The sequence below is a fragment of the Festucalex cinctus genome, chromosome 3 (assembly GCF_051991245.1).
Source record: "Festucalex cinctus isolate MCC-2025b chromosome 3, RoL_Fcin_1.0, whole genome shotgun sequence".
NCBI lineage: Eukaryota > Metazoa > Chordata > Actinopteri > Syngnathiformes > Syngnathidae > Festucalex > Festucalex cinctus.
The window spans coordinates 32,030,798-32,056,254 of NC_135413.1; the positions used below are offsets into that span (position 1 = coordinate 32,030,798).

Genomic DNA, 25,457 nt, shown 5'->3' on the forward strand with positions numbered 1-25,457 from the left:
TTACATGGTTTTTTGGCTTGAATTACTACCACGATTCAGAAAATGATAAATGCTACTTGATTCAATTCAGATTTTTTTCCTATTCGATTCAATTCACTCCAATTCAACCCAATATCGATTAATTAAGGAACCCCAAGTCTTAAATCGCAAGGACATGATTTAAAAGAAAAAAAAAACCCTCCACAAACATTAAATTCCAATTAAATTGTGCAGAGGCAGTACCTGGTCAAATGATTTATTTATTAACTCTTTTACTGCCACACGTTATAAAAAAAAAAAACTTTAATACGTCATCCTTGAAAACGTTCTATTTCATCAGATTTCATCATTTTGCATTATAATTTCGTACATCAGCAGCCCATTGAAAAGAGAGACAATCCTGCCATCTGCTGGCCATAGTTAGTGAGTGTGTTTGATTCCACAACCCATTAACCAGGCAGCACTGCACTTTGCACTGCCCATTGATAAGAAAAAGAAAAGAAAATGTAGTTGATGTCATTTACCATTTATGGCGGCATATATTGTATTTTTACTAATTGTTATTAAATGTTTTTGGAGGTCAAAGAGTTAATGAAAATAATGTGTTATAATCACTTAAGTGTTTCTTCAAACATTGACATCAGCAAGGATGTTTTCGTAATTCAGTTATTGTAAAGATAAATGCAAAAAGATTCTGAATTGTCATCAAGTGTAATAAGAAGGAATGTAACGATAACAGCAGTATCGTAACATGGCAATATTAAACCTAATGTAATGTCGTCGTCAAGTCACGATATTAAAAGCAAGAAATATGTTTTGTTTTAAAGAAATATTCACTGTACAGTGAACTGTATTGCATTTTTCTTGCTGTGTGTCCAACCGTTGACTTTTTTTATTTTATTTTATTTTTTTATTTTGCTATTGTCTGTGGAAAAAAGGTAATCAAAACAACAAAGCCGGCGGTGCACAACAGTGTAAAATGCTATTCTCCGTTTGTAATGCAGCTTTTTGTTGAAGGTCATGCAAACAATCTTGCTTTTCAATAGCACATGAAATCCCCTCTTCAACCAGGGATGAAGTTACACACTTGCAATTCTTTTGTTTGCTCCCACGCGGCCGAGCGGCGGCAATGTAATCGCAAATGTTGGCCTCTCGTTGAGTTTTTTTTTTTTTTTATATATATCATAAAGAGCCAAGTGTCAGGGGCGGCGATGCTCAAAGCTTCGCCATGATAAAAGCCGCCTTTCTTTCAACTTGAAGCGAACACTCGTTTAGCACGTTTCCGACTAAAGCGCCATCAGGTGAAAATGGAACGTATAGCGAGATCAGATCAAAATACAAACGTGTGTACTAAAGTGCGAATCGACGACACGCGCGCAAAAGTGTGCGCAGCTATGATCAAAAACACTTTGAAAAGTATGGGACCGTCGCTGTGCCGTCCACATTGCCGATTAGCGGGGAGGAAATTGACGCTGGTTCACGACGAAATGCCCGATTCATGCGGGGGGATACGTTCGAGGCCCTTACGCAATTTGGTGAAACGGTTGTGCTCAGACGTTTAGTGCTCTAAATGCCCATATCTCGGAAACTACTTGATGGATCTTAATTCAATTACTCCCAATGACGTATAAATACGTTTTTTTAATGTTCTAAGTGTCCCAAAGACGTATTTATACGTTTTTTTTGTTTTTTTTATACTAGACCATACAGAAGGCTTTGATGCAGCCTCTCAACTGCAAAGAATGGTTGCAGAAATGGTAGTTATTACACAAACGGCCAGCAGGTGGCAGCAGAGCAAAGGAGATCAACCAGGGCCATCTAGAAAAAAAGCTCAATTACTTACAATTTTGAATAGATTTGTGAAAATTGATTAAACTTAGTTCTCTTCTAATGGTAATTGCTGCAAATCGGAAACAGATAGAAACATACTTTTTTTTCCTGATGAAAGAAGAGACTTTAATCTTTCTTTTGATAGGTTCCATGCTTTTATAGCAATAGAACACAATATTCTGTGGGCCTTGCAAAATCAGTCAAACAGCCGGGAGCGAACGGGATTGCGAAATGTGAAAATGGCGGCAAGTGAATGAGTTAAGAGGCTGCAGCAAAGCCTTCTGTATGCTCTAGCATAAAAACAAAACAAAAAGAAAAAACGTACAAATACGTCTTTGGGAAAATAGAACGCATTTATACGTTTTTGGGCGTAAATTAATTAAAATTGCAAAACGAGGTAGTGTATTACACTGTCGTACATGTCCTGTTCTTGCTCTTCATTACGCTGCATCTCTTCCAGTAGACCTTAGTGCACGCAAACTCAAAATTCGGACTTGCCCGTAGACGTCAAAGCACAGGAAAAAAAAAAAAAAATGGGTTCACTGTAATGTGATTGCTCTCCTCTCCCATGCGCCAAAGTAAAGAAAAAATAATCCCGCCCCCTTCCTCCCCCAAGTGAAGACTTTTGGTGAGTGTCACCACCTTCCTCTGTGCTGCAAATGTCTCTTCAAAGGTTTTTATTATTTATTTTTATTTTTTCATCTCAAATGCAACCTCCGCCATTCCGACATGCCACTGCAGGGAGCGCTTGTAAATGATCAGGCAGCCATTTAAATAAATAAATAAATAAATAAAAATTGTGTGCATTGTGTGCTCATTAGCGACACGATTACATAAAAGTAACAAGTGTGCGAGGCCGGCGACTTGCACTCGTTTAATGTCACAATTTATTACACCGACTATTTCCACAGTGATTATTTGACCACGGGGGGGCGTTTTCCGTTTTCACACACATTCATTTGCCCGTTATTTCAATAATTTAGTCCCCCGCTCGTTGCATGCTAATTAAGTTTCCTGACCTTGCCGTGAAGTCCTCAATGGAAATGGAAATATGCATCTCAAACAATCCGCACAAGCTGCACCGGGGAAGTGGGAAAATATCACGACGGGTCAAATCGTCGGCATTGACTTTTGGAGCAATGCCTCCGATAATTAATTGTTGAGTTGTTTCATAACTGTTTGTACAGCAGAGGTCACCGACTTTTTCGAGTTACTTCTTACCTACCGATCAATGCGAATGGTTACCAGTTTGATACACATAAGTACGGATGTTTGATACCGCTTTTATGTCAGATCAGTACCGGTACAAGTATTCACCTTTTGTGTACTGACCAATACCGAGTACCAATTTTCTGTTTCCGTTTTGCAGCAATTAGCATTAGAAGAGAGCTAAGTTTTATCAGTTTTCACAAATCTATTCAAAATTGTAAGTAATTGAGCTTTTTTTTTTTTTTTACATGGCCCTGGTTGATCTCTTATACTCTGCTGCCACCTGCTGGGCGTTTGTGTAATAACTACCATTTCTGCAACCGTTCTTTGCAGTTGAGAGGCTGCATCGAAGTCTTCTGTATGCTCTAGCATAAAAAAAACCCAAAACAAAAAACAAAACAAAACGTATAAATACGTCTTTGGGACACTTAAAGCATTAACAAAAACGCATTTACACGTTATTGGGAGCAAATGAGTTCAACAATAACAAAACAAAATTGCAAACAAAGATCTTTCTTTCTGACACAGATGATGATTTGTCATTGTGTCAGTCCGCTGCAGTATAGCGCCAACTACTGCCCAGGAGGACTGAATCAAATTATTATTATTTTTTTGTCTAAATAAACTTGAGTTGAGTTAGCTTGTATGATTTCAAGCTATTCATTGTACTTGAACTGCTTCACTTTAAAAATAAAATAAAAAAAGGGAACACTAATACTGTATAGTATAAATGACAATTTAAAAAAAATGTTTTAACTTTTTACTAACAATTATTTGAATCAGTCCTTTTACTCGTCTTAACATCGAGAGTATATTTAAGTACAACGCGTGATGACTTTTTTTGTCACCTGCTGTCACTGACAGCCATTTCCTGTATTTGATCGTACCGCAACGTTTGTCATTTTCGTCTCGAGCGGAGTACATGAAAGCACTTGACATCGTGTGTGACGGCCATTATGAAAATCAGCAAGCTAGTGAGAGGCAAACTGATACGCGACTGCGTTTAAGCGCGAGTAGCCGTTGAGCCACTTAGGCGCCCATTAGCCCGCACTCGCACCCGTGCGAGCCCCCCCGCCGCAGGTGCTTTATTGGGCAGGGGGGAGGCGACGCTAAGACCAGGCGGGGTATAATGGAGCTGAAGTGACAGGTGACTTAATGAGAAGCGCCCGCTGGTGAAATGTGCTCGGCGCCAGATTCGTACTGCAAATCACCGTGAAATGGTGGCGGGGGGTGGGGGGGGGGTTGCGAGGCAGCCTTCCGCTGGCGAGATTACGATTGTGGTGGAAGACTCTTTAAAAAAATTAATACATAAATAAAAGGGGGAAAGGCTTTTTGTGTTTGTTTTGCGGAAATAAATGCAGCAATGTTTTCCAATTTACTGTGGGAAACTTTATTTTAGTATTGCTGCCTTTTATTTTTTTTTATTTATTTTTTTTAATCTTCATACCTGATAATACACATAAGGGATTGAGCAACTTAAATGCTGGTGGGGGCCACAATTTTTCATCAAAGCTACTGGGGGTGGGTGGGGGCACATATTGGACCATGCACTTCCAATCCTAACCAGATGTCAAAAAATTTCACAAAAATCAATTCAATGTTTTCAATTCAAATCAATTGTATTTCATTCCTTTAAAAAACTTAGATATAATACATTCGAGGTGTGGGGGGGGCTATTAAGGCACTAACATATTTCACCACAATGACCTCAACATGCTGTTTAGAAATTGCTCTAGTGCATTATTTCAAGTCGTACCCTATATAACGCGTTAATATGTCTTAAGGAGCGAAACACTAAGGTGTTTGCTGCATTAATATTATATACGCTCATTTTGTATTGAATAACACAAGGTGTTTATTCTGAGCACTCATCCCTGAACGGAAGTGCGGATGATGGCCAGGCTGACGCGGGGCGTGGCGTCTAAAAAGCGGCCACGCGTCACCGCGGATGGTCAGACGGATAAATAATCATCTCGCTGGCAAGGACACAACGCTTGTCCTTCCGTTTGATTCCATTTCTTTTGACAAGTCATCTTGCAGGCGCCGCTAGCGACACTCTTGGCATGCGGGGGGGGGGGGGCGAGGAAGGGGCGGGGAGGGTCAGTTCGCCATGGGGCTAATGTAATGTGAGTAGGGATGCACGATAATATCGGTGGCCGATAATTATCGGCAATTATCGACCAATTTGATTTCAAACAGATAAACCAGGTAATAGAGAAATCCACCGATAATTATTGGTGATTATCGACCAATTTGTCATCATCCAGATAAACCAGATCATAAAGAAATTGGCCAAAAATGATCGGCAATTATCCACCAATTTGATTTCATACAGATAAACCAGATAATAAAGAATTTGCCGAGAATTACCGGCAATTATCGACCAATTTGACATCATACAGATAAACTAGATAATAAAGAAATTTGCCAAAAATGATCAGCAATTATCGACCAATTTGATTTCATACAGATAAACCAGATAAAGAAATTTGCAGAAAATTATTGACCAATTTAATTTCATACAGATAAACCAGATAATAAAGAAATCTGCCAATAATTATCGGCGATTATTGACCAATTTGATTTCATACAGATAAACCAGATAATAAAGAAATCTGCCAATAATTATCGGCGATTATTGACCAATTTGATTTCATACAGATAAACCAGATAATAAAGAAATTTGCCGAAAATTATCGGCGATTATTGACCAATTTGATTTCATACAGATAAACCTGATAATAAAGAAATTTGCCGAAAATTATCGGCAATTATCGACCAATTTGACATTATAGAGATAAACCAGATAATAAAGAAATTTGCCGAAAATTATTGGCAATTATCGACCAATTTGACATCATACAGATAAACCGACTAATAAAGAAATTTGCCAATAATTATCAGTGATTATTGACCAATTTGATTTCATACAGATAAACTAGATAAAGAAATTTGCCAATAATTATCAGTGATTATCGACCAATTTGATTTCATACAGATAAACTAGATAAAGAAATTTGCCAATAATTATCGGCGATTATCGACCAATTTGATTTCATACAGATAAACTAGATAAAGAAATCTGCCGATAATTATTGGCAATTATCAACCAATTTGATTTCAATTGTATTCAAATTAATTTTTTAAACAGTTATCGGCTTACTTATCGGTTATCGACATCGGCACTTTCTAAAAGATTGCTTTATCGGTTGAAAATAGCATTATCGTGCATCCCTAAATGTGAGTATGTAAAATACAGAATTAGCTACATTATATATTTTTTTATTTTGCGACCGCTCAGCGTTTTCATCCGCTTCTTTACGAGCACGTCGAAAGATGAATGGAATTTTCCGCAACGAGATTAGAGTTACCCGGAATGAAGGCGGCGTTTACCGAAATAAGACGGGATGCGTTGAAAACACATCACCTCAATTTCATTGTTGTTAGAAGGCATTTTCTCGGCCGTTTCCACTTCCATCCAATCTAAACAGCCCCAGAAAAGCCTGACCCAGCCCCGGCGAATGGATGCCAGCAAGATATATTGCCTCTTTGCCTCGTTCGCCGCCTCCCGTGCCCGTTGATATCTTGTAAAAAGATACAAGATTGAAAGCGTATGCCAAGAGATCAGTGGATCAAATAATGCGCAAATGATAAATCCCAGTGTAAAAATCACATCGTCGACGACCTCCTCCGGTTGCCGCTCGCCGTATTTACATACTCAGCATTTCCATACAGATGAAAATGGCTGGCGTGGTCACGGATATTAGTATGCAGACGCACATAATGCCTCCTCATCACTTTGTCGGAAGGGCCCCGACGGCGCGGCGCGGCGATTTCGAGCCGCGACAATCGGGATCGGATCCGTGCAAGTCATCACGTCGGCATGGTGATAACTACGTGACAGAAAATAAGACGAGATTGGCAAATTTACGAGTGGGAATAAGTCCTTAAGTCACGTTTGAGTCGTTTTAAAGTCGGAGTCTGCTCTTTCTTTTGCTCGACTCGGCGCTAAAGATCAGTCCAAATGCTCGTTAACAGAGAGCAGTGAACGGGTTAACGAAGGCCCGTCGGGTCCCGACATTTCTGGCCAATGTGTGGAAAAAGTAATTCCCCCTTGTAAAGGTTTACTGCGATGAACCAGCATTTCTGAACAGCCGAGTTGAAGAATTTCACTCGCCACGCGCAGGCCTGATTACCGCCAGATTGGTTGAGTCGAGAAATCCGTTCAATGAGACAAAGGCAAGCGGGCTCAAAAAGAAATTCAGCACGCGGCGACCCAAACAAAACCCGAGAAGAAACGAGAACGCAAAGCGATTGAAATCTAACGACAGTCTGGAAAAGGTTACAAAGTCCTTTCCAAGGCGTCGTTATTGCTGCCAAGGGTGGCACAACCTCTTATTAGGGTGGGGAGTTAATTGCTTTTCGTGCCGGGACAGATGGCTTTCATTCAGGAAATCGTCGGCGTTTGATATTTACTGGGGTTGACTTTCAATCTCCAGACGAGCAAACACTCGACATTGACTGTTGAATTCACAAAACAGACAAAAAACCTTGAAAACGAATGTTTTACTCCGATTTTGTGCCGTCACGATCAAATATTATATCTCTAATATAATATCTCTATTATCTGGTTATCTGTATGAAATCAAATAGGGCAATGATTGTCGATTAATTATCGGCAAATTTCTTTATTATCTGGTTTATCTGTATGAAATCAAATTCGTCAATAATTTTTGGCAAATTTCTTTATCTAGTTTATCTGGATGATGTCAAATTGGCCGATAATTGCCGATAATTTTCTACAAATTTCTTTATTATCTGGTTTATCTGTATGATGTCAAATTGGTCGATAATTGCCGATAATTTTCGGCAAATTTCTTTATTATCTGGTTTATCTGTATGAAATCAAATTGGTCGATAATCGCCGATAATTTTCGGCAAATTTCTTTATTATCTGGTTTATCCGTATGATGTCAAATTGGTCGATAATTGCCGATAATTTTTGGCAAATTTCTTTATTATGAGGTTTATCTGTATGAAATCAAATTGGTAGATAATTATCGGTAAATTTCTTTATTATCTGGTTTATCTGTATTATGACAAATTGGTCGATAATCACCGATAATTATCGGCCGATTTCTCTATTATCTGGCTTATCTGTTTGAAATCAAATCGGTCGATAATTGCCGATAATTATCGGCCACCGATATTATCGTGCATCCCTAATCTCAAGGACTATAGTACAGTTATTTGTTTTCAACTGTTTAAATCCAGTTGCTAAATAAATAAAAGATACCTGAAAAATTGGCATAAAGCACTATAATAAAGTATTTTATGCTTCTTTATTTCCTTCCACTGGCATTGACTGTCGAGCTTAGTTTTTTTGGGGGGGGGGGAAAACATCTCCACCCAGTTTGCCAGAGGGTATTGCATCTTATTAAGTCACAAGTTGTTACCTCCGGCGTGCAGATATCGTCAAAGTCCCTCAGGAAAGCTCTCCGTTCATTTCACGTTTTTGCATATAAGGTTGCGATTACACCGGGGTCAGCGTGTCAAACGGGCGCGTACGATAATACTTGGACTTTATGGGCCCCTGCGGTGGCGCCCGGGTCTGTTAACCTTGCCTTTGCCGTGACATAAATCGCACCGTGAGAGCGTTAGAGGCCTCACGCGGCGACTCGTATTTGATGGGTGGAGTCGCGACGCACGCCAACGAGAGGCCATCAAATGCGCATGTACAGCAGTCCAAAAATTATGACGATCATCCGTATTTATGTTGCGTTGTTGCCCGATAATTGTGGAATTTAAAGGCCCAGTATGCCGGTTTCACTCAGCAAAATGCACTTTTTAAATACAGGATGTACACACTTGAACTTTCAGTCTACACATCTGGGTTTATGTTAATCTTTGGTGGTGATTTTTCCAGCCTGTACTTTGTCATTTGGTGTTTGTTTTGTAAACAGCGGGGCGGTTCTGTGGAAAGACAGTGTTTACACCCCTCCAGCCAATCACTCACTCACGTGTGTGGATGAGTGAGTGAAGAGAAAAAAATCCGTGGCCACGCCCAGCAAAATACAGGCTTGGGGTGGGGTTACGAAAAAATCACCCCCACACGTTAAGAAAAGCCCAGATCTGTAAATTGAGAAGTAGTTTGTTCGTTTAAAACCTGTATTTAAAAAGTGCATTTTCCTGAGTGAAACCGGCAGACTGCGCCTTTAAAGACCTGTTACTGATTAATTTGATTTTACAGAAGATGGCGCTAAACACTACAAACATGAGTGAAATTGTTTAATTGGTTCCAATTAATTACAGCTGCCTGTCAACAGTAAATATTCTCACATTTCTGTTATTGAAAACACTTTGTGAGTAAAATGTTGGCAAATAACGGCTCCAGTTTGGTTAGCAACGATCACATTTTTGCGGACCAAAGTAGTAAATGAATCGTATTCAGTTTGTGGATTTTCTGCACTGTCAACTTGAAATGATGTCCTGTTTTTGAATAAAGATATGGAAACTAAAATGCGTTTTCCCATTTGATTCAATTAATTGAAAAAGTAATCAACTAATTCATCTTTTATTCAAATATTCATCAGCTGCAGCTCTAGTTATTACTATAGCAGGACTTCCTGCAGCCTGTTTATGCTGCCGAGAGTTGGTTGGGTTCCCGGCTTGTTGTGATCTACACAACATACCTAAATGTTAGACAATGTAAAAATCCTTCAGATCTCAATTTTATTTTATTTTTTTATGGGGCCACCATAGTCACTTTTAGTGAATGCGGAAGTTTGCCAAACCGAGCCAGAGTTAATGTTTTGTTAGACTTATAGTAGGACTCGAAAATATATTTGTATTCAAGTTAATTTTGCAAACAATTATCGGCTTACTTATCGGTTATTGACATCGGCACTTTCTAAATGATTGGTTTATAGTTATCGGTTGAAAATAGCATTATCGTGCATCCCTACTTTTATTAAAATATTCATCAGCTGCAGCTCTAGTTATTACTACAGCAGGACTTCCTACAGCCTGTTTATGCTGCCAAGAGTTGGTTGGGTTCCCGGCTTGTTGTGATCTACACAACATAACTAAATGTTAGACAATGTCAAAATCCTTCAGATCTCAAAATTCTGAGAACGAAGCTTTTTTTTTGTGGGGCCACCATAGTCACTCCCGCGACTGCGTGAGTTTGCCAAACCGAGCCAGAGTTAACGTGCGTAACGAGCCAAATCGCCGCGTCCGTTTACAATTTGCACGCTTAATACAAATGTCAGTCAGAGGAGGAAGAGAAAATTAAGTTGTCCGCACCTCGGAGACCTCAGAGATGACTTAACCGCCGTGACGAACGGCGGGTAGCAGAGGAAAAGGAGTGCGTGACTCGGCCGACAAAAAACATAAAAAAGCAGTAATATGAGCCATTCTTCGCAGAGGATAAAGAATAGATTCCTGCGAATTTTGTCTGTGCTCCACTGTTTGTATTCAAATGGTATTTCCCATTATGTGTTAGCATTAAGCTAGCAGAATTTAAGGCAAAGTTATCCGCTGCTAAAGATGAATCAAGGGCAAAGGGTATGTGTGGTTTACGAAAACGACTGAAAAGTCTGCGCGCACGTCTGTCCGTCCGTCCGTACGTACGCGCCAGACCTCATCCAGTTCTCCCCGCTCCAGCTCCCTCGTGGGTTGCGCTTGATTTCCGCTGTTTTCGCAGCTGCTCTCGGCAGTGCACTCCATTACACCTTAAATCACTTGAAAGATCCGCTGCACCAAAAAAGAAAAAAAGTCCCTCAGCAGCTAATTCGCGTGGAAGCGTCTGGAGAGAAACGAGCAAACGCTGCAACATCCGATCCCGCTCTCGCGTATCGTTTCTGTCGGGGTGCTTTGAAAATCGGCCAGTCGGGCGCAACAGTTAATTCAATTTCAATCGAGTAGTAGGAGATGCAGTTTTTCCACATTGCAAAGGTGGCCGTCCTGACGGGGGACCTGCTTCATTTTGGTCAATCAGTAGGCTTCATTTTTTTAGATTGATGTATTTCATTTCTAATTTAATGTAAAAAAATAATAATAATTGTGACAAAGACGAAGTCATGTTGCCACCACTTTGTTTGCATTATTGTTGTAATCTTAAGATGAAGAATTTTGTGAAGTTGCTTAAAAAATAGAGATGCACGATAATGCTATTTTCAACCGATACCGATAAAGCAATCTTTTAGAGAGTGCCGATGTCGAGAACCGATAAGTAAGCCGATAACTGTTTGCAAAATTAATTTGAATACAATTGAAATCAAATTGGTTGATAATTGCCAATAATTATCGACGGATATCTCTATTATCTGGTTATCTGTATGAAATCAAATAGGGCGATGATTGTCGATTAATTATCGGTAAATTTCTTTATTATCTGGTTTATCTGAATGAAATCAAATTGGTCAATAATTTTTGGCAAATTTCTTTTATCGAGTTTATCTGTATGAAATCAAATTGGTCGATAATCGCCGATAATTATCGGCAAATTTCAATTGTGAATTTTAAACTAAAAGAGCATTTTTGTTTTATTTTGAGCCTTAAGACTATTGCAGAGTGACTGTGCTGTTTTTTTTGTGTCAAAATTAAAGGAAATATATTTGTTTGAAAATATATTTTAGTGATTTTTTTTTTTTTTGTCAAAATGTGCTACTGGTATCGGCAGTTGGTATCGGTGAGTACTGAGGGTCTGAGTATCGGTATCGGTCTGAAAAAAAAAGTGGTATCAAACATCCCTATTAAAAATGTTGTTTTCATAGGTTTCCATGGGCCAAAACTAGATAAGATAGAAGCAAAGGAGTCATTTAACTCATTGGCTCCCAATAACGTGTAAATACGTTTTTTATTTTTTATGTTTTAAGTGTCCCAAAGACGTATTTATACGTTGTTTTGTTTTGTTTTTTTTATGCTAGAGCATACAGAAGGCTTTGATGCAGCCTCTCAACTGCAAAGAACGGTTGCAGAAATGGTAGTTATTACACAAACGGCCAGCAGGTGGCAGCAGAGTATAAGAGATCAACTAGAGCCATATAGAAAAAAAAGCTAAATTACTTACAATTTTAAATAAATTTGTGGAAACCGATGAAACTTAGCTCTCTTCTAATGCTAATTGCTACAAAACGTAAACAGATAGAAACATACTTTTTTTTCCTGATGAAAGAAGAGACTTTAATCTTTCTTCTGATAGCTTCAATGCTTTTATAGCAATTGAACACAATATTCTGTGGGCCGTGCAAAATCAGTCAAAATCCAGTAAAACAGCCGGGAGCGAACGGGATTGCGAAATGTGAAAATGGCGGCGAGTGAATGAGTTAAAGATCTGAAGTTCTTACCGCCAAACAAAATCAGCCAAAAAAAAAAAAAGCCCTACCCTGGGGAAGCTTCATTACATTTGCATTAACACGGCAAAAATGGTTCATAAAAAGAAAATGAGGCTGGACGCAAATGGCCGCCATTAAAGCCCGGAGGCTTCACAAAAGAAGCCCGGATGGCTCGATTTCTCATCATACGGCCAGTAAATAAGCAGGATAAGAGGCCGGTGTCCGGAGCGCCAGATACGGAGGCGTGACGCGCAGCTGCGCGGCGCTATTGATTCGCCGCCGGTCCTTTTTTTTTCTTTTTTTTTTTTCTCCCCCATCCAGGCTGGCTGCCAAGTGCCTCCGAACAGGAACCCCTTGCTCTCCCAAACGTCTGCACGTCTGCTTAAGCACGATCAATGGGGCCATCAGTAGGGGCGGAACGCACGCCACTGTCTTAACTTCCACGGGGTGCGGCTAAGGGAAATTGAAAGTATATGTAGTGGAAAGGCATTCATGATAGCGGGCGGCCACAGAGCATCATTGACTATCAGACTTACGGTGCGAGCTTTTGCAAAAAAAAAGCTTCCAAACGCTGGCTCCTGCCAGGAGCAAAGCTAGAGCTTATTTACCGCGCGTTGCAAAAAAAAAAAAAAAAAGAAAAAAAAAAAAGAGCTCGATTCATATCTGACGGTTGGTCAGATGCTGGATCAATGGTTCCTGCATGCTGAGCCTTGGAACAACCCGCAGAATAATTCGTTTTCCCTGATCACAATTAGTATTTGAAGCTTACTGGTGGAAAACGACTCGACGTTTTTTTTTTTGTTTTGTTTTTTTGCCTCGCTTCAGGCGACGACCAATGACAATCGAGGCCAGCTACGGGATTATACTAAAATCGGTAGTGTCCAAACTATGGCCGCAAATGGGGCCGCCATCCATTTTTTTTTTTTTTTTAGTGGCCCACAACAAAAAGGTATGTTTCTATCTGTTTACGTTTTGCAGAAATTAGCATTAGAAGAGAGCTATGTTTCATCACTTTTCACAAATCTATTTAAAATTGTAATTGAGCTTTTTTTCTACATGGCCCTGGTTGATCTCCTTTGCTCTGCTGCCACCTGTTGGCTGTTTGTGGAATAACTACCATTTCTGCAACCGTTCTTTGCAGTTGAGAGGCTGCATCAAAGCCTTCTGTATGCGCTAGCATAAAAAAAACAAAACGTAGAAATACGTCTTTGGGACACTTAAAACATAAAAAAAAAACGTATTTACACGTTATTGGGAGCCAATGAGTTAAATGTACCTTTTGCTTCTATCTTATCTGCTTCTATGCTAAAAATGGCATTTGACTCAGTTCAAATAAAATAAAAACAAAAAATTTTTGGAGATGGTCAAAGTAAGAAGGGAGGGTGTAAAAAAAACAACCCACAGGTGCTATTAAAGGTTATTTTAGTTAACTATAACGAAATAACTGAAACTAAAATTCAAAAAACAATTTTGTGATTTTTAGTAGATTTATTTTGATATAAACCAGAATAATGACAGTTGAAAGTGTGTCACACAGAAGTGACGTCATCTAGCAGCAGCCAATCGAAAAGCACTTTCAGAGGATGTCACTCCCATGGTGTTTTTTTTTATTTTATTATTTTTTTTTTTTAAATATTGTGCACAAGTAAAACACATTAAAAAAAAAAAAAAACTAATACTAAAACTAAAACTAAGCATTTATTAAAGAACTAAATCCAATAAAAACTAACAGAACCACCCTGAAAACTAATAAAAACTAACTAAAATGACAAATTCCCAAACTATAATAACCCTACTGCCATTTTACAAACAAAATAGTTTATATACTGTAGTAATTTTATAAATATGCAAAAGCACAAATAAATTATTCGCACAATTTTTAGGACTAAACACAATTTCTCTCCATAACATTATGTGGCCCTTGCGTCCTTCTGATTTTCTGTATGTGGCCCCTCAAATGAAAAAGTTCAACGTTCGGTTTCAAGGGCAAATTCGCTAGTACCAGTGACTCGTATCGGCATCTTGCATGAGTACCCGATAATTTGAAATAATCTGCCCGATGTGATACCATATACATATCAGTACGCCATCCTTAGTTTTTTGCACTTTCGGGTGCACTGATGCTTTTCATAATGGCAAATTTGTGCACAAAATGAAGCTCAAAGTGTTGCAATTTGAAGTGTCAGTGGAAGAGGCAATCACACTAACGACTGAGTTACAGAAAATAAATGTGAATATAATAAAGAGGAACTCAGTATGAGAGACAATCTGTGGGAAAGTTAAATATGTGGATAAAACATTGGATGATGAGATGGGAAAAAAAAAAAAAAAGATGACAGCACAAAAGGAAAAATCGTCAACGTTTCTGTATTTCTTGTCTCTGGCATTTGAAAAATGTCAACTTGAGCATAAAAGATGGCTTCTCTCAATCCATTGGTTGACTTCCAACATTTTTTTTTTTTCTCTCTAAGAGGAAATGATGTTAAGTGATTGAATTTATTCCAGGCTCAAATTATCGCCATCATAAAACTTTTATGAACTGGACGGTTTTAAGTAACATTTTTTTTACGCTCTGTCAACTGCCATGGAAAAGTTAAGCGGGCCGCCGTGTAATTAAACCAAAAAAAAAAAAAAAGTAACTGCAGTTGGCTGGCGACCGGTCCAGGTTGGACGCCGTCATGGCCGAGGTCGGATGGATGGAACATGGCGGGATGGAAACTTAAGCTTCGATAAAACAAGACGAGGGGCTTCACTGGTCATTTTCATATCAATTATTAGCCATATTGCTCAGTCTGTCGACGCAGTGCCTTCCATTTTCACTCCCTTTAACTCATTCAGTGCCATTGACGGCTATACACGTCAAAGATCCATTTTTACTGGGCTGGCAGTGAATGAGTTAAGAGGAGTACGCACTTACCGATAATTTGGCTGAATTTGAGCATTTTCCCCTCCCTTGTGGCCTCAGTCAGCAGAGGCCAGATTCTCAAATATCTTAATAAGGCTACTCAATCTGCTCCAAAAAACAATCGTAAAACATGAAACCGTTACAATCGCAAATCCTCGTGTATAGACAACACCAGGCCGTAATTGTCACCTGAAATGGAACGATAGCAAATGAGGAAGCTGGTGTGTTTGTTTCGCAAGTAGACGCGACAAACATGTAGTTAGCAGTTAAGCTAACATTAGCTAACATTCTTGATTTCTTCTTCGTGGTAACTTGGATGGTCTGTGGCATCATGTTGCCTCTCACAGGTCAGTCTTGGTATTACGGTGGTTTACCTTAATTTGATCACAATTTCAATATCCTTGATATGCATTTTTAAGGGATACTTCACTTATTTAGCCCATTATAGCAATAAAAAGTTGTTGTTTTTTGTCTAGAATTAATTTGATACTTTCATTATTTTTCACGTACAATTAGTACCTTTTAAAAACACATTTTGCAACTTGCTGGCGACTGAAAATGACATCACAAAGGGCTCAGGTAACCAATCACAGCTCACCTGTTTTCTAGGTTGGGTCATGTGACATTCACAAGCTGAGCTGTGATTGGTTACCTGAGCCCTTTGTGATGTCATTTTCAGTCGCCAGCAAGTTGCAAAATGTGTTTTTAAAGGTACTAATTGTACATGAAAGGTAATGAAAACATCACATTTATTATTGTCAAAATATTCATATTTGAGTGCCAAAAATGACGAAATAAGTAAAGTATCCCTTTAAGATCTGTGTACTAGTAAGCTAGACTAGTAGAACGACTTGGTCTTACTAGTAAGGTTTTTCCAGTACTAGTGCCACTTTTGAAATAGTACAACCTTAAAACTCATTCAAACCCAAAAAACGTGTAAATATGTTTTTTAATACTTTGTCCTTCACTCCCAAAAACATATTTATACTTTTTTTTTATTTTTTTTTATGCAGGAGCATATAGAAGTGTTTGATGCAACTTCTGACATGAAGAGATGGCTTAAAGGAATGGCAGTTAAATAAAAAAAGGCCAGCAGTTGGCAGCAGAGTATAAGAGATCATCCAGGGCTTTGTTGCAACAAGCTCTTTTTGACAATCTTTTCACCAGGAATGTGAATATTGATTAAAGTTAGCTATATTCTAATGCTAATTGCTGCAAAACGGAAACAGATACAAACATACTTTTTTTTTTTTTTTTTATGAAAGTAGACTCTAATCTTTCTCTTGCTAGGTTCCATGTTTTTATAGCAATAGAACACAATATTCTGTGGACCTTGCAAAATCCAGTAAAAGAGTCGTGAGTGAAGGGGTTCGCTTCAGTCAAAATGGCTGCCAGTATAATGAGTTAAGATGGATGTCAAGGATAGGGCACATTTATCGACTGGACATGATATTCAATGTAATGTTACTAGTGATGCAAAACTGTCCTAGTTAGTCAGTCTACTAGTGCATGGTCCTGCCGCTGCGTATCAAATAAATGCTCAAATGTTTGTGCTTTATCACTGCTTCATTTTTTTTTTTTTTTTTTTTTTGCAGCACGTCCGTCGCGGCTCACGATGCGGCGACACAAACATCTGCATTGCTCAGGGGCGTTTTCAGCGGAGCGGAATGTATTTTGTCAAGTGCCTCGAAAGAAACACAAAAGGGATCAGGAGGTGAAGCGGCCGTATCTCCTTTGCGCCCCATCGATAAGTACTCTCTTAGACACGAGTCATCTTTTATCTGTGCAGCGAGTCGCGACGCCGAGCTGAGCCGAGCCGGGCGGGCGGGCGCAGCGGCGTCGAGCTTCTCTAAGCGGCGGTCCCTGGATCGCGCGTATCGCTAATTATGCGCCAGATGTCATCTTTTTTTTTTTTTTCCATCATGATTGACTTGTGGTGAGTGCAAGCACATTTAAACACATGTAGAGAAAAATATTGCACAGTGTTAATTTGAACACATTCACTGCCATTGACGATTATCGACGTCAAAGATCCATTTTTACCGGAAAAGCAAGAAATGTGTTTGCGTAAGGTAGTGCTTCTCAATTATTTTCTGTCATGCCCCTCCCCCCCAGGAAGAAGAAAACATCTCGCGCCCCCCCGCGACTATAAATAGTATCATTTGTCTATAAAATTGTTATAAGCACACTTCTGCATAACACTGTATCCGTATTAACGTATAAGAGAATAAAAAAAGAGAGAAATATGGACCAACTTACAACAAATAATTAGCTTTATTAACTGTAACAGAAAATATTTAAAGTGCATCTGAAATTCAAAAATAAAATTAAATCCTTAATTAAACTATAAACATTTTCTGACTGACCACGTCAAACCATATGATACGGAAAAATAAAATCAATAAATAATAATGCATTCAAACTGATCACCAACATTAACTCAGGAGCACAATATTAAAAAAAAAACAACAACTTTAACCTGCAAAACAAAAAAATGCATAAAATAATTTGTGCTGATATTTTTTGCTGTGTGCAAAGCGCGCATGCTCAGTGCAAACAAAACCCCTACACTACTGAGCGAATGCTCCCTACGCACACTCTGCCAATAATGAGAGCTCCACTGCCCCCTAATGTAGTGGAGGTCTAATTGCACTTTATTCTATGACAGTAAAAAAACCAAAAAAAAACCATCAGAATAAAAAAAATTAAAAAGCATGTTCCCCGAGGTCAAACGCGCCCCCCTTGATGGAGCCTTGCACCCCCCCTGGGGGGGCCCGCCCCACTATTTGAGAAGCACTGGCGTAAGGTCAGCATATTTGTCCACTCATATGTTAAAAAGAGCAACAATTTTATTGTACATTTACAACAGATACAAAATTTGTGATTATTTGCATTCACCACTGTACCTGATAATGTGGCCAGCGAGTATTCTTTTTTGGAAGATACGCCCAATGTAGTCACTAAACTCGTCTTGCTGTTATCTAGCATGCATCAGTTGAGCTAATAATAGAAAGTTTGTCCAGTGGCTCAAAATGTACCTGATCTAATCAACGATGATAATCAACATGCGCGGGTTGTGGCAATTTTTTATTTTTTTTTTTGCAATGTTTGTCCTGCCTTTGCTTTAAAAAAAAAAAAGTGCCATCAAGCCCAGAGGAGGCAGTCTATTTTTAACCGCAAATCATTTTTTAACAATGATCTGATTATTATTCCCCCTACTGTATAACCAGCAATCACGCTCCAGGCAGCCAAACCCGCGTTCTGCTGGTTTATTGTTTTCAGGAGGTAAAAAAAAAAAAAAAAAAAATGGGGGAAAGCAGATGGCAGCCTGTCGGAACAGCCACACAACTTTTCCAGCACCTCAGGAAAAAAAAGCGCACGGTTTACCCATGAGGCCGAGCGACGGTCGCCATGACGTGAATAATAACGACCACGTCAACTTGCCCGCGCGGGGGGTGGCGCCGAGTGCCAATACGTGCGCAAATTAATTTTGAAACCAGCGGCATGTAATCGTCTTACGCCTGTTTAATTATTTGAAGCCACTTCAGCACGTAGTGGCGCTGGCACTGTACCGCAGACGTTTATTGTGCGTGTGTGTGCGTGTACGTTAAGATAATGCTTTAATGAACCCTGGAGGGCAAATTGGGAAACAAGTCCATTTACATGTGCAATCTGTTGCAGACATGCAGAGGAATGTGTTGATTATGCTTATCAATAGGCGGAGTGTCAAGCACCCAGCGAGCCCTCTGATTGGCTGAAGACTATTAACTCATTCACTCGCAGCCATTTTCCGGCTGTTTTACTGGATTTGGACTGATTTTGCCCACAGAATATTGTGTTCTATTGCTTTTAAAAAAATGGAACCTACCAAAAGAATAAAAGTATATTTGTACTGGTTTCCATTTTGCAGCAATTAGTATTTGAATATAGCTAAGTTTAATTAATATTCACATACCTGGTGAAAACACTGACAAAAAGAGATTGTTGCAACAAGAGCGATCTCTTATACTCTGCTGCCACCTGCTCGCCATTTTTTTTGTGTAATAACTACCATTGCTTTAAGCCACCTCATGTCGGAAGCTGCATTAAAGCCTCCTTTATGCTCTTGCATTAAAAAAAAAAAAGAAAAAAAAATGTAAATACGTTTTTGGGAGTGAAGGACAAAGTAATAAAAACGTGTTTACACGTTTTTGGGTTTGAATGAGTTAATAGGCAGGCACCATTTGCTACCTGGGTCTGAAATAATCGGGTCTTACATGGTTGAATCCACTGTCAAGTAGGGGTGGGAACCTCTGGCTACCTCACGATACGATGCGATATGCGATACAAGGCTCACGATAACGATTATCTCCCGATATGACGATACCACGATGATCGATGTATTGCTCAGGTAATAAATCCACGATAATCTATGACAAAACCAATCATAAAATAATAATATAAATAGATAATCAATAAAAATGAAATAAATAATAAGAGTAGAAAAATCTAAATACATAATATAGAAATATATTTAATATATATAAAATATAAATACAAATAATAATAATAATAATATATATTAAAAAAAATATAAAAAAACTAAGCTGATGAGTCTTCTTCACCTGAAGACTTGCGTCCATTTCCCCGCCACTCTTATTAGGCGCTCCCCCTAGTGGCCCGCCAAGTAATTGCTCAATAAGTCATGAACAATGGAGCCGTTATAGTGGATGAATATTAACTACAAACATCGCGATACTTGCGTAGACATATCGATAATCTATTGGGAGACAAAGTATCACGATTTATCGCGACTTTTTCTCGCAACTTTTTCTCTGACCTACCAATCAGAGGACGGGAAAATGCTGATGTCATCGAGGGCCAGCAGTCTGGCCCTGTGAGGATGAATTTGAAATATGATTGGCTCAAGAAATAGTCCCCATTTCTAATACCATACTTGACCTATGAGTAACCCTACTTGCAAGTTTTTTTTTTAGATATGACCTTTTTTTTTACTTACGAGCAAAGATTTGAGATACAAGTGTTAGCTGATGGCAGACAGTGAACAATCCTTCGAAACGAGGCTTCAAGTTTAACCACCAAACATAAAACAAAAAGAATTACACAATCTGTATTCAAACACGTCACTTTAAACGTCCGCTAGCTCAATGCTAACCCACAATGTAAAATTCTAAAGACGGGCTAACGAATAGCATCTATGTGTAGACAGTCAATGTAACAAGACACATGAGCGTATATTCTTTATCCTCTGCAAAAAAACAAAGATTTCTCCAGTGTACTTGTGAAGCTCTTGTTCATTTGTGCCTTTCTCAATTATTACACTGCCCCCGGTGGCCAAGGCGCACACAACAAATTCCCCTGGGCAGATTAGATTGACATGGCAACACATAGAGGCTGAAATCTGATTGGACAAAAATCATCTCACATCCACGTAACTCGTACTGGCAGCAGTGCACCCAAGAAACGTTAACAAATGAAGAGAATAGGCTGTTGGGAATAAATAAATCATATTCCCCTGAACAAATATAAGAATTTAGATTCCATATTTAGCTTAGTGCATATGCGATTGAATCCTCTCTCTTGCTGACTGATGCACATTTATTACAATTCCAATCGGTCCGTCAACAGCAATGTTGTAAATAATTCATGAATGATTCTACTACTTGACTGAAATCTATACGAAATATGCTTTTGGCTGTCCAGTATGGATGCAGCAACATAAATCAAACGGATTGATTGGTGATCGGTTTTTCCAGGGTCACGGCCACTTGTTGCTAGGCAGAGTTCATGTAGGAGTCGGTCATAACTGCATCGTAGAGTCAATGGAAATCAAACAGAAAATAGGAACTTGGCCTCTAAACAGCACGATTTGTATGCATAAATATATATGATGTATATTAATACACACATTTTATGGTTGATCTCTACCGGGAGTCCAAAGTTTTGCGATATTATTGTAAAATACACGTAATCCCAAAATTCGGGTTTCCTATACATATATATATATATATATATATATATATATATATATATATATATATATATATATATATATATATATATATATATATAATTCTTTCTTTTTTTATGGGCGCAAAATTTGTCCCATTTGTACTCTTTTTGTAAAGTTGAAAATGGTCATGCGACATCGAGCATGCACTGCTTAGCTGCAGTGTGAACCTCGCACCAATAGAGGGCGCTAAGGGAAAACAACTATTTTTTTGGTGCTAAAACTGAAATTTAAGATGGAGCAACTTAAAAATAGAAATTTTGGCATATATGGCAACAATGTTAGTTGCCATAAATAAAAACAAGCAAGTTGTTTGCACCCAAACAATTTGCTGAGTTGTTTGTATTTCAATCTTTAAGTTGGGCGACAATACAAGAGACATTTAGTCGTATTTGTTTGTTGTGAAACGCAGGAAAGATGATTTTTACAACAGCAAAGTTAAAATATTTTGTTGAATTGCCCAACTTTAAATTTTACTAAAGTTTGCTGCCCTGCAATTTTGAGTTCACTCAACTTTTTTCTTTTATTTAAAAGTGCATTGGCCGAAATATGATCAATAAAGGAAAAAGTGATGTTCATTTATCCAATTCATTTGTCATTAATGTTTATATTTTTTTGTTCTCGATATAATAATAAAAAAAAAAAAAATCTCTGGCACGGATTAATTGGATTCACATGATTTGCTATGGGAAATGTTGCTTTGGTTTTTGAACAATTTGGTTTCAGTCCAACATTTTAATGTTTTCGTAATGAAAAGCAGGTTCTACTTTTTGTGCCTTGGCTAAAAAAATGTTGGGAGACCTTTTATGAGCTCATTTTTCATTTCCGCTGTTCTGAATGAAATACAAAACGCATTATGTATACGACAAAAGTAGCAATACGATTACATTTTTTAACAGTGCATGGTTTGCATTGGCCTAAATATGTTGAAAAAGGAAAAAGTGATGTTCATTTATCCAATTCATGGCATTAATGTTTATTCTCTATATTTTTTTCTGATATTTTCGATATAATAAAAATGTCTGGCACGAATGAATTGGATTCACATGATTTGCTATGGGAAATGTTGCTTTGGTTTTTGAACGATTTTGGTGTTAGTCCAAGATTTCAAGGAGGTTCCACTGTTTGTGCCTTGGCTAAAAAAAAAAAGTGGAGAGACCTTTTATGAGCTCATTTTTCAGTCTGCTGTTCTGAATGAAATAGAAAACGACAATATATATATTATTTATAAATATGTCTAAATATGTATGTAATGTATTTTTTTTCTGATATTCTCGATATAATGAAAAAGAAAAAAAAAACTGGTACCGATTAAATAGATTCACATGATTTGCTATGGGAAATGTTGCTTTGGTTTTTGAACAATTTGGTTTTAGTCCCAACATTTTAATGTTTCGTAATGAAAAGCAGGTTCCACTTATTGTGCCTTGGCTTAAAAAAAAAGAAGTTGGGAGCTCATTTTTCATTCATTCATTCCGCTGTTGTGAATGAAATGCAAAAAGCATTATGTATACGACAAAAGTAGCGATCCGATGACATTTTTGAACAGTGCATAGTTTGTATTGGCCTAAATATGATCAATAGAGGAAAAAGTGATGTTCATTTATCCAATTTATGTCGTAAATGTTTATTCTCTCTATTTTTTTTTCTGATATTTTCGATATAATAAAAATGTCTGGCACGAATGAATTGGATTGACATGATTTGCTATGGGAAATGTTGCTTTGGTTTTTGTACAATTTTGGTTTTAGTTTTCGTAATGAAAAGCAGGTTCCACTTATTGTGCCTTGGCTAAAAAAAAAGAAGAAGTTGGGAGCTCATTTTTCATTCATTCATTCCGCTGTTGTGAATGAAATGCAAAAAAGTATAGCGCCACCTGCAGTCTGATTACTCCCACGGAGAAGGGGGCTGCCGTTGTATTTTTTTGGGGGGGTCGGAAGAGAAGGAAGGAAGCGCCGCGGCGGCTTACCCGAGCGTGGTCATGGTGACGATGGTGTACCAGAAGGCGGCGGGGATGCTGGTGAACTTGCTGGCGGCGGAGCCCTTCTCGGCGTAGAACATGACGGTGGCGAAGATGATGATGGCCATGGTGAGCGAGAAGAGCAGGAAGCCCAGCTCGGAGGCGCAGCTCTTGAGCGTGTAGCCCAGGATGCGCAGGCCCGCCGAGTGGCGCGAGAACTTGAAAATCCGGAAGACCCGGAAGACGCGCAGCGTGACGAAGGCGCCGCTCACCTGGTCGTTGTCGCTCATGACCAGGCCGATGTAGTAGGGCATGATGGCCACCACGTCGATGACGCTCATCACGCTCTTCATGAACTTGTAGCGGCTGGGCGCGGCCACCAGCCGCAGCAGGTACTCGACGGTGAAGATCATGACGCACGCCGTGTCCAGGCAGAAGAAGGCCAGCGCGTAGCGGTCGCCGCACGACACCTCCTTGGCGCGGTTGGGCAGCGCGCCGCACGGCACCGTCTCCACCACGTTGGCCATGACCGAGATGGCGATGAAGAAGCCGGTGACGTAGTAGAAGACCAGCGCCAGCGTGCTGGTGTGCGGGTTCTCGAAGGCGCGCCACAGGTACTCCCGAGCCGTCAAGTTGACGGGCGCCGCGTCGCCGCCGCTGTCCATCTCCTCGTCGTCCTGCAGCCGCTCGGCGTTCTCGCGCCGCCGGTCCTTGTACTCCTCGTAGCAGCAGTCGCCGATGATCTCCGGGATGATGCCGAAGAAGGCCAGCTCCTCGTCGTAGGCCGAGATGCACTCCTGGCGCGGGTAGTGCAGCTTGCCCGTGCGGTAGAAATTGAGGATGTGGCGGAAGATGTCCGGGTCGCGGTCGAAGAAGTACTCGCGGCTCTCCTCGTGGAAGAAGAAGTCCTTCTCGGTGCTGCCCAGCAGGGTGTCCGGGTAGCGCTCCAGCGTGCTCCGCCACGTCTGGAAGCGGCTCCCGCTCACGTTCAGGATGATCAGAGCGTCCTGGGCTCTGCGCTTGTCCGGCGGGGGCACCGGCATCGGGGTGCTGGCCACCGGCATCCAGCCGATGGCCGCCGCGCGGGCGAACGGGAGCCACGCCGCCACGCCTGCTGCCATGCTGACCTGCCGGTGATGGGGGGGTGATGGGGGGGGGAGGTTATCGCAGTGCGGGGCGACAATGTGCACACGCATATTCCGATCCTGCGCATTGACGGACACTTTGCGGCAAACTGATGAGCGAGCTTTTGCAAAATTGAGAAAAAAACAAAAAAAATCAAGCACTCACCTTTAGGGTCGCCTGCTCCTTAAACTGCCTCTACGGGGAGTTTAATCAAATCCTCGCAGCAGACTACTTGCCGTATCGCCTCCCATCTATCCTTACTGCAGGCACATGCACAGGCAAATAAAACTGCACAATAACGTCGCATCAACAAGTTAAACAAAGCAGCCGGCAGCCTCTTCGCAGCGCAGAGTTGTTTTTTTTGCCTCAACGAAATATTTTCCCCCCTCCGTCCCTCTTTCTTCCTTTTCCTTCTCCAACCATCCGCAAGGCGAGGGGCTTTCCCCCCCCACACATTCGATCGGTGCAGCTACTCCTCAATAAAGTCCCGTTCCTTGGCGTCTACTGCAAAGACCACCCGCCCCCTTTTTCTCTCTTCACGTCGCTTTCTCACCAGCATTCCCCGAGAGGAGAGAAAGAGAGAGAGAGATGGAGGAGTGGTCCAATCTGCACCCAGAAATTCCTGTGCTGCTTCACAGCATCATCGTCGTGTTGTCATTGCAATGATGGGCGGCTTCTCCAAAATTCTGCACTCGTGCACGATAATTTAAAAACAACAAAAAACCTCAATATTCCATCAAAGCAAATATTCCACACTAAAACATTATCAGTTGCTTGGACGGGTATGAATTCACCCACAATCAGGTTAGCATATGTGAGGTTGAGGGTTCGAATCTCAATATTACATGCTCCCCATGCATACCTGGGTCCTGGGCTAAAACATAGGGCTGGCGGGCCAAAACTGGTCCATTCGGGCTCCAATTTGGGCCACGAGGACGGAACACAAACGGCAGTTTTTCATGAAAATGAACTTTTTTATTTTTATTTTTTGTCTGCAACCACTTAAATGACATTCTGAAATGTGATTGTTATTTTGATTGTCACATTGTGATGTGATTGGTGCTGGAGCCTATCTCAGCTGGCTTTGGGCAGTAGGCGGGG

General features: G+C 39.9%; 1 protein-coding gene and 1 long non-coding RNA gene across 10 annotated transcripts in view; one reads left to right on the top strand and one right to left on the bottom strand.

Moving 5' to 3' along the window:
- The window catches only part of kcnd2 (potassium voltage-gated channel, Shal-related subfamily, member 2), a 73,982-nt gene extending 48,994 nt beyond the window's left edge, over window positions 1-24,988 (bottom strand). For 3 of the 6 annotated variants that reach the window (XR_013282918.1, XM_077517674.1, XM_077517672.1), the window contains exons 1-2: window positions 24,522-24,988; window positions 23,241-24,358 (exon numbers count right to left, since the gene is read on the bottom strand). Coding sequence is in view for 4 of the 6 variants with exons in the window: in XM_077517674.1 (XP_077373800.1) it covers window positions 23,241-24,352 (1,112 nt within the window). In the remaining 2 variants the exon portion in view is untranslated. The remainder of the gene's footprint in view (window positions 1-23,240; window positions 24,359-24,521) is intronic. The other 3 variants (XR_013282919.1, XM_077517675.1, XM_077517673.1) reach the window with 1 other exon arrangement.
- The window catches only part of LOC144016480 (uncharacterized), a 125,070-nt gene that overhangs the window by 6,645 nt on the left and 92,968 nt on the right, over window positions 1-25,457 (top strand). For all 4 annotated transcript variants that reach the window (XR_013282920.1, XR_013282922.1, XR_013282923.1 and 1 more), the window contains exons 2-3: window positions 16,857-16,975; window positions 17,051-17,197. This is a non-coding gene — a long non-coding RNA (uncharacterized LOC144016480). The remainder of the gene's footprint in view (window positions 1-16,856; window positions 16,976-17,050; window positions 17,198-25,457) is intronic.